The 6888-nt window shown below is 37.5% G+C and overlaps 1 protein-coding gene across 2 annotated transcripts in view; it reads right to left on the bottom strand.

Moving 5' to 3' along the window:
- Positions 1-2367: 2367 nt before the first annotated feature.
- The window catches only part of NUDCD1 (NudC domain containing 1), a 31472-nt gene continuing 26951 nt past the window's right edge, over positions 2368-6888 (bottom strand). For both annotated transcript variants that reach the window (XM_026054545.1, XM_026054546.1), the window contains 2 exons: positions 5293-5452; positions 2368-4012 (listed from right to left, as the gene is read on the bottom strand). In XM_026054545.1, coding sequence (XP_025910330.1) covers positions 3720-4012; positions 5293-5452 — 453 coding nt within the window. In that variant the 3' untranslated portion in view covers positions 2368-3719. The remainder of the gene's footprint in view (positions 4013-5292; positions 5453-6888) is intronic.

The raw sequence follows: 6888 nt of genomic DNA, 5'->3' as shown, positions 1-6888 counted from the left end.
TGCAAGCAGGGCACTAAGAAAAGTAAGCAGATACTCACATATGTAGCATAGCACACACTAACAAAAGTAACATTACAGTTTATATATATATATATACACACACACACGCATTTATTTATTTCCAGTATCTTGTACTGTTCTGAGCAATTCCTTGCAAATGCTAGTTAAACGAGATTGCAGAACAAACAGATTACATGGAACATTATGCTGAGAGTAAAATATTTCATAAAATTATTGCATTTGCAGGTCTAAATCTGAACCTGTTAATTACACCTATCATCATATTATGAATGTCCTCCAGTTATGGTAACATGGTAAAAGTCTGTAAAATAAACTACGATTTCAGAAGCAGTTTAATCCTTTATTTTTAAAAGGAAGGCCTTCAGCAGATAGTTCTCAAAGTAAAATAGCACTAAACTTTGCATATGRCATTACTGGAAAAGGCTTAGTTAATATCTGATTCTTTCCCCTCAAAGTCCCCAGCTGCACAAGCCCTCTCTTGACCCTGTTGTTCTTTATCCATAGCATATGTGCGAATACATTTCATAATGGGGAAACAAAAACCCCAAATCTCACCAGATTTCCAGAAGGCTGTTGCAAATTATATGTATAACACATACTCCTAAAACAAACTATAGAAACACTTCATAATAGCCCAAGTATGGTGTTTGTTATTTAAAAAATTATTTCATGGACTGCCAGTGTTAAGACCACGCTCCTTTTGATAGAAGGGGATCAAACTTTTAAATCTCTCTTATTTCAATTTAGCGATGTATATCTGCCCACCAAGACCAGCACTGCTACTGTAACAAAAACAAGGGAAAASAGAAGGATATGGACAGAAAAGCACATGAAAATCCTGGAGCACTGATTTGTTACCACAGAGATCACACGTGATTACACATATTTTCTACTACCACAAAATAGGAATTTCTTGTTTCTGCTTTTATTTAAATAGCCCCTGAAAGATAGAAGTTTTAAATGGGAAGCTTTAAATGAACAGAAATCCTTTAAAGTAATTATAAAAATCTTTATTAATAAGATTTACCATTTTTTCCATTCCTTTGGAACTTGTAGAAGAATACATGATACATTCCAAATAGACAGTTAGCCAGGGAAAACATTTTAAAAGAATGATTGAAATAAATAATGTAAATGTATAACAGCCAAATAGTTCCTTAGAAATTCTGTAAATGAATCTCAGTTGATTGGTGCCTCTCAGGAAGTACTGTGGCTTAACATGAAAGATTCCAAGAAGCAGAGTCCTAGAAGAGTCAGGCTATTATTTTCAGAAAATCACTCCTTTTAAATACTTGCATAATAATTCATATTCTTTGTATGGAGTCTGCATTAAAATGCTAAACAAATAAGCCTTAATTTTAAGTGAAAACAGAAATGGAAATGCTGATGACAGTAAATGTCTCCCCGTGGCTTGTAGCCATTTAATTACAGCAGCTTGCTGCACAACAGCACGCAGCTTCCTCAAGGCAACAAGTCTTTTAAATACAGCACTCTTAATACATTGAGAAAGGAAAAACAAAACAGATTCTGACCTATCCTTTGTGGATGCCAGCACCATTGCCCACTGATGAGCAACTTTTTCTCCATGTTCAGTTGCACCTGTGAGCAAACATGGGACTCCTCCAAATTTGGGCATTTTTTTCTTCACTATGTCTTGTAACACCGCCGCCAAAGAGCTGATCGTTTTATTTGACGGTTTATCTCTTCCAGAAGATTAGAAAAATCTGTCTCTAAGTATCTATTCCACAGCAAGCAGGATTTGACAAATAACAGCTGAAATTCTCATTTATCCTGAAGCCTGTGACAGATACAAGGTGACAAAAGCACATTCCCTGTGAAGCTCTCATTCCCTCTTCCCTCCTCCACTTCCCAAAACCTATTACTTGTTCTTCACTCTGTGTTCCCTATGGATGAATTTCAGGTAATGAAGTAATATTCATATAAGACTCAACCCACTTTATGTTGCAAAGTAATTAACTGCATAAAATCTTTCCAATGAACTGCTGCATGAATTCTACAGCCTTGTTTGATATTTTTTTCAATAATGAAAATTTAAAAGCAATAAACTCATGGAACAGTAACACTTTCCTTGAGTCTTTTTAAAAAGCTCAACTTCAAGACAGTCTTTTTAAAAAGGAAGAAGTTTTATGGCTCAAGTCTGTTTTAATTTATGTAGGTGAGAATAAGGAAAATATTTTAATGGATATACAGTATAGTACTGATGTCAGGAAAAAGAAAATCAAACTACTTGAAGTGYTTTTTTGTTTTGGTTGACAAGTTGTCTCCCTTGTAAATTCTCAGTATCCTGTYCAATCACTGCACTCATACAGGTCTGAGGAACTTACTTGAGAGCCAAAGCAGTCACAGCTACAAAGCTGGCAGTCCACAAAAATGAACAGATCTTCTCCTCTCCACAGATGAAGTCTTAAGTCTTGAAAAAAGACACATGCTACTAAGCCACTCACTGTGTTTGCCTCTGTTTCAGTACCCTGGTACTATAAATCATAGCGGTATTCCAGTAGCCCACAATATGCTGGTTAACTCTTAAGCAAAGAGTTTCTTTGCTGTGGAGCTGTAAACAAAAACTAAAAAAACAAAACAACTCTGCAACTGTCACAACTGATCCTTTTTTTTGGTTTAACTGGATTAACATTGTCACTTGAAAACAGGAAATGATCTTCAGATGCAACTTTTAAAAGAAATCAGGCACGCCTGTTTGTTAGCAGAAGCCTCAGGGCACCCTCATGTTCAGTGCACCCTTCCTTAGCAAGGGAGCAAATGTGAACTCTTGATTTGAAATTGAATCTGAACTCTCCTCCTAAGCAGTAATGTGTGTGAGGGTATCTAAGGCAGAAGCAGCGCYTGAGGAGTTCAAATCTCAGGTTTAAGTACAGGTGTGTTTTCTACTAGCCATTTTTGAGTTGTAAATTAGTCAGGTACAACCTGTGATGAAAGTGACAACTGAGATGAAAACTGACCTTGACCTGTACTGCACAATGTATAATCACCAGATATACATTCATTCTTACTTCTGCTTTAAGAAAGTGTTATGAAAAGCTATTACAGTGTCTCTTAAAATAGAGATTTCACTGCAAGCGTAAATCACAGATCAAATAAATCAAGAATCTGAATAGACAATGCAATTATTCCTCTTGAATCTAATATCTGCATAAGAAATATATTATTCCATTCTATATCTTTTAACACTGAAACATTCATCTCTGATCAATTGTATTTGAATTTTTCTTTATGATACATTTTACTTTGCACATTATATGTTTGTAATTCAATTTATTTCCTTCTGTGAGTACTTCCTTCAGAGAAGAACAGTGGCAATTAGAAACAGAAATGACTTTTCAACATTCAGAAGTGTGGCAAGTCCAATTATTATAAAAAGCACMATAATAAAAAAAATAAAAATAATAAAAAAGGTATAAAGCTTATTTGCCTATGCAGGATCAGCCTCTAACAATAGCTTTAGGAAAGCTGATAGCAAAGAAACTTTTTTTGGTCTCTGAAGAACCCCAAAGGCTCAGCTCAGTGGCAGCAAAGTTGAAAAGCCTTCTAGAGAAAAAAATTGATTCCCCTGTAAAATGTTCCACTTCCTTTTAAGCTTCAGCATGAACTCCTCAGATCATTTTACCTACTTAGTTCTTCTACCCTTGCGAACACAAACTACAACAGCATATACTAAATAATTAATTTTCAGTGTTTACCTTTATTAAAAACAAGGTTTTTGTGGTGAGCACAAATAACCTCTCATTGGTAGCCTGAAAGCCTAAGATGGGATCGCTGGCTTCCAGGGTCGCCACCAGCTGCTTGGCTACCTGCCCCACCTGCCTGCCCTCCTTCCTGTTGTAGAGGACCGTGGGCAGCGGGGTTGGCTGGCGGTAGATGAAGACCCGACGCAGGCACTCGCAGAGAGCAGCGTAGGAGKAATTTGGGGCACAAGCCATGAACTTCTTGTCTTGCTTTGAGGCTTGCACATAACCTGCAGAACCCAAGAAGATGCAGAGAAAGAAGAGAGGAGCAATGCAACATTTTCAGTAGCTTGTCCAACCACTCTGTCAAAGCAAGCTTAGCTTCAAAATAATAACAATTTGGTAGAAAAAGAAAGAAATAGATGTTAAGGAGATATGTACTGCCATTTAAATAAGCCAATAGTTGGGGGGATTATACTTTAGGCAACAGAACACCAATACACAAACACTACTGTATACCTTCCTAACTGGTGTTTTTAATGCATACGTATATACCCTGACAGAGTATTTCTACATGTATTACAGTAACCTCTGCAAGCTCTTTAAATAGCTAATAAGTTCCCTTTTAATTTTGGATGCAGATTAATTGATATCAGTGAGGTCAAACAATTTCATTTGGGGGAGGCAATAAATTACCACTCCATTGGAAATACTAAAGATGGGTCCAAAAAAGAAAGTCCCAGGCCGAAGTACAGGAATGGACCAATAACCAAGTGCTTTTCACAGTCATATCTTCTATCTTTTTGCCAGTCTAATTAAGACCAGCAAAGTACAGTTACCATTAGGAACAGTAACTTCTTTAGACAGAGGTGGGATCATTATGCTCTTATTTTTCCTTTTTTTTTTTTTAATCCATTTTCCTGTCCACAAAGTTTTGTGGCAGAAGGTTCCATAGCTTAAAACACGTATATGAAAAATCTATTTTAGTTTATCTTCAACCAACTTTTTACTAGGATCATCTCATACCCCCTAGTTCTTATAACAGAAGAGACACTGAACAATCATTCCCAATTTTCAAGCTTGTCACCAGGTAAATGAGGTAAGAAAACTCCAGATGTCACCTATTAAAATACCTTATCATAAGCCTTACTGATGACCTAGAGCTGTCAACAGTAAACTGCAACTGTTTTATTGATAACTTCTGTGCAAACATTCAGGTATTAGTTGTGCTCTTATAAAAAATGTCAAGTAGCTTCATCTCAGAAATTTTCCTTTTTTCTTTTTTTTTTTTTGAAAATAATTAAAACAAACAAACAAACAAACAACTGTGCAAGACTGGGCTTGCATCCTGTATGTTTTCCCAAAAGGCTTATCTTCCTCTCCAGGCATAAACATTCCCTATCTCTCAAGTTCTAATATTTCTAAAAATTAAGCTAGCATTCTGTTATCTGAATTATAGTACCCTTCAACTCAAATTTAATTAAACAGAGTACCAACAGAAGCCACACTAAAAGCACTTGAGCAGTAAAGTCTCAGGCAGAGAGCTGTGATGCAGACGTTAATCTCATACCCAAAGCATTAAAAGTTGCAATGTGCTCCCACATGTTCTCCGGCTGGTCAGAGCGGGGCTGCCAGAGAAGAGCATCAACATCGTGTCTCAGGCAGAAGCAGGGCATTTCTTTGGGATCCACAATGACTGAGAAAAGGTACTGGTTGCTTCCAAGATTAATCTGAAAACAAAGAAACAGAAAATACTGATTGAAAATATATAGAATCTATCACGTCATCAAAACTGGAACTTCTTTTTCCAGTTGCTTAATATTTGCTGATAAAGTATCAGAATACATTATGCCATTTCACACTGTTCAACAGCTAAGTACAACTTCTCCATGTGGATTTCAGACATTGACACTTATGGACTAGTAAGTCTCAAACAATTGTCTCGGCACTCTTTTGATAGGCTATGGCTGCACAAATGTAAAAGGATGGGGTCTGCTCTTGAAGACCTTCATTTAATCTCAATATGATGCCCAGTGGACAGAAACAGTTTTTGAGACCCAGGGATTTATTTACTTGAGGTTATACGGTCTGTGGCAAAGAAAATTATTTCAGATGATTAAGTCTAATGCCTCAACTCCAAAGAGCTTCATTACTAGTGTTTCCTGTGCTGCTGTTCAAGAGGCAGAGACGCTCYTCACTCGCAGCAATGGCTGTGGAAGCAGGGATGCAATCCTCCCATTAGGCCAGCTGCAATCAAGAAAGGAGCATTACAAATTTTCAAGCAAATAAGAGCTAAAGCAACCCTTTAGCTAAAGCTAAAGCAAAAGCAAAGATGATGTCAAGAACTCCATGAATATGGTGCCTTACAGAAAATAAATCAGGAAGCAGGAGGAAGCTACTGTGCTGTGTACAGTGTTCAGAGCAAAACTCGGAGTGCAAGTGGAAAATCCTAGTCTCAAACTCTGCAACGTTTGCCAAAGGTGGAAAATCATCTGGAGAGGGGGACTGACGGAGACAAGCGGAGCAGACGCCTCCGAGGAGCAGGTACAGAGGCACAACAAGGGTGAAACAACCTCAGAAGGGGAGTAAGCTTGTACTTCTCTTACACGACATCCTGCTTTATTGTGATTTTTACAATACAGGACTAGATGCTGGAAATCAGCAGAAAAACAATTTGAAAAGAATAACTAWATCAACATAAAAATGTATTGCTGTATAGTGTGTGTGTGGGGGGGACCACACTGAAACGCTCATGAAACGCTCCAAACAACAAACCACCAAATCAACCAAACAAAAAGAACAGAATCAGAGTCTAGACTGAGATTGGAAGGTGCTTTAGGGAACTGTCCAGTTCCACCTCTCTGCTTAAAATAGTTTATACACAAATTAAAATTCCCAGCCTAAAGTAATTCTCCTTCCAAACTTTTGACTTATTTTAATTCCAGTCACTTTATTTAAGAGTTCTTTACATCCCTAGACTGCAGTACCTCCTAGAGAACCCRATACGCTAGACAAAGCTGCCAGCACAAGGTTAGACAATGCCTGAGGGTGGAGACTGCACAATCTTGCTAAGCAACCCATTCCACATTACAATCACGGTATGAAAGTCCTCTTATACTCAATGTGAACCTCTTCTTTTGACTTCTGGTGGTGGAGGTCTTCTTGT

Source organism: Nothoprocta perdicaria, unplaced genomic scaffold, assembly GCF_003342845.1.
Source record: "Nothoprocta perdicaria isolate Ctin4 unplaced genomic scaffold, notPer1 scaffold_122, whole genome shotgun sequence".
Lineage (NCBI taxonomy): Eukaryota > Metazoa > Chordata > Aves > Tinamiformes > Tinamidae > Nothoprocta > Nothoprocta perdicaria.
The sequence above is the reverse complement of the archived record's forward strand: the minus strand, read 5'-3'. Positions and strand labels throughout refer to the sequence as shown.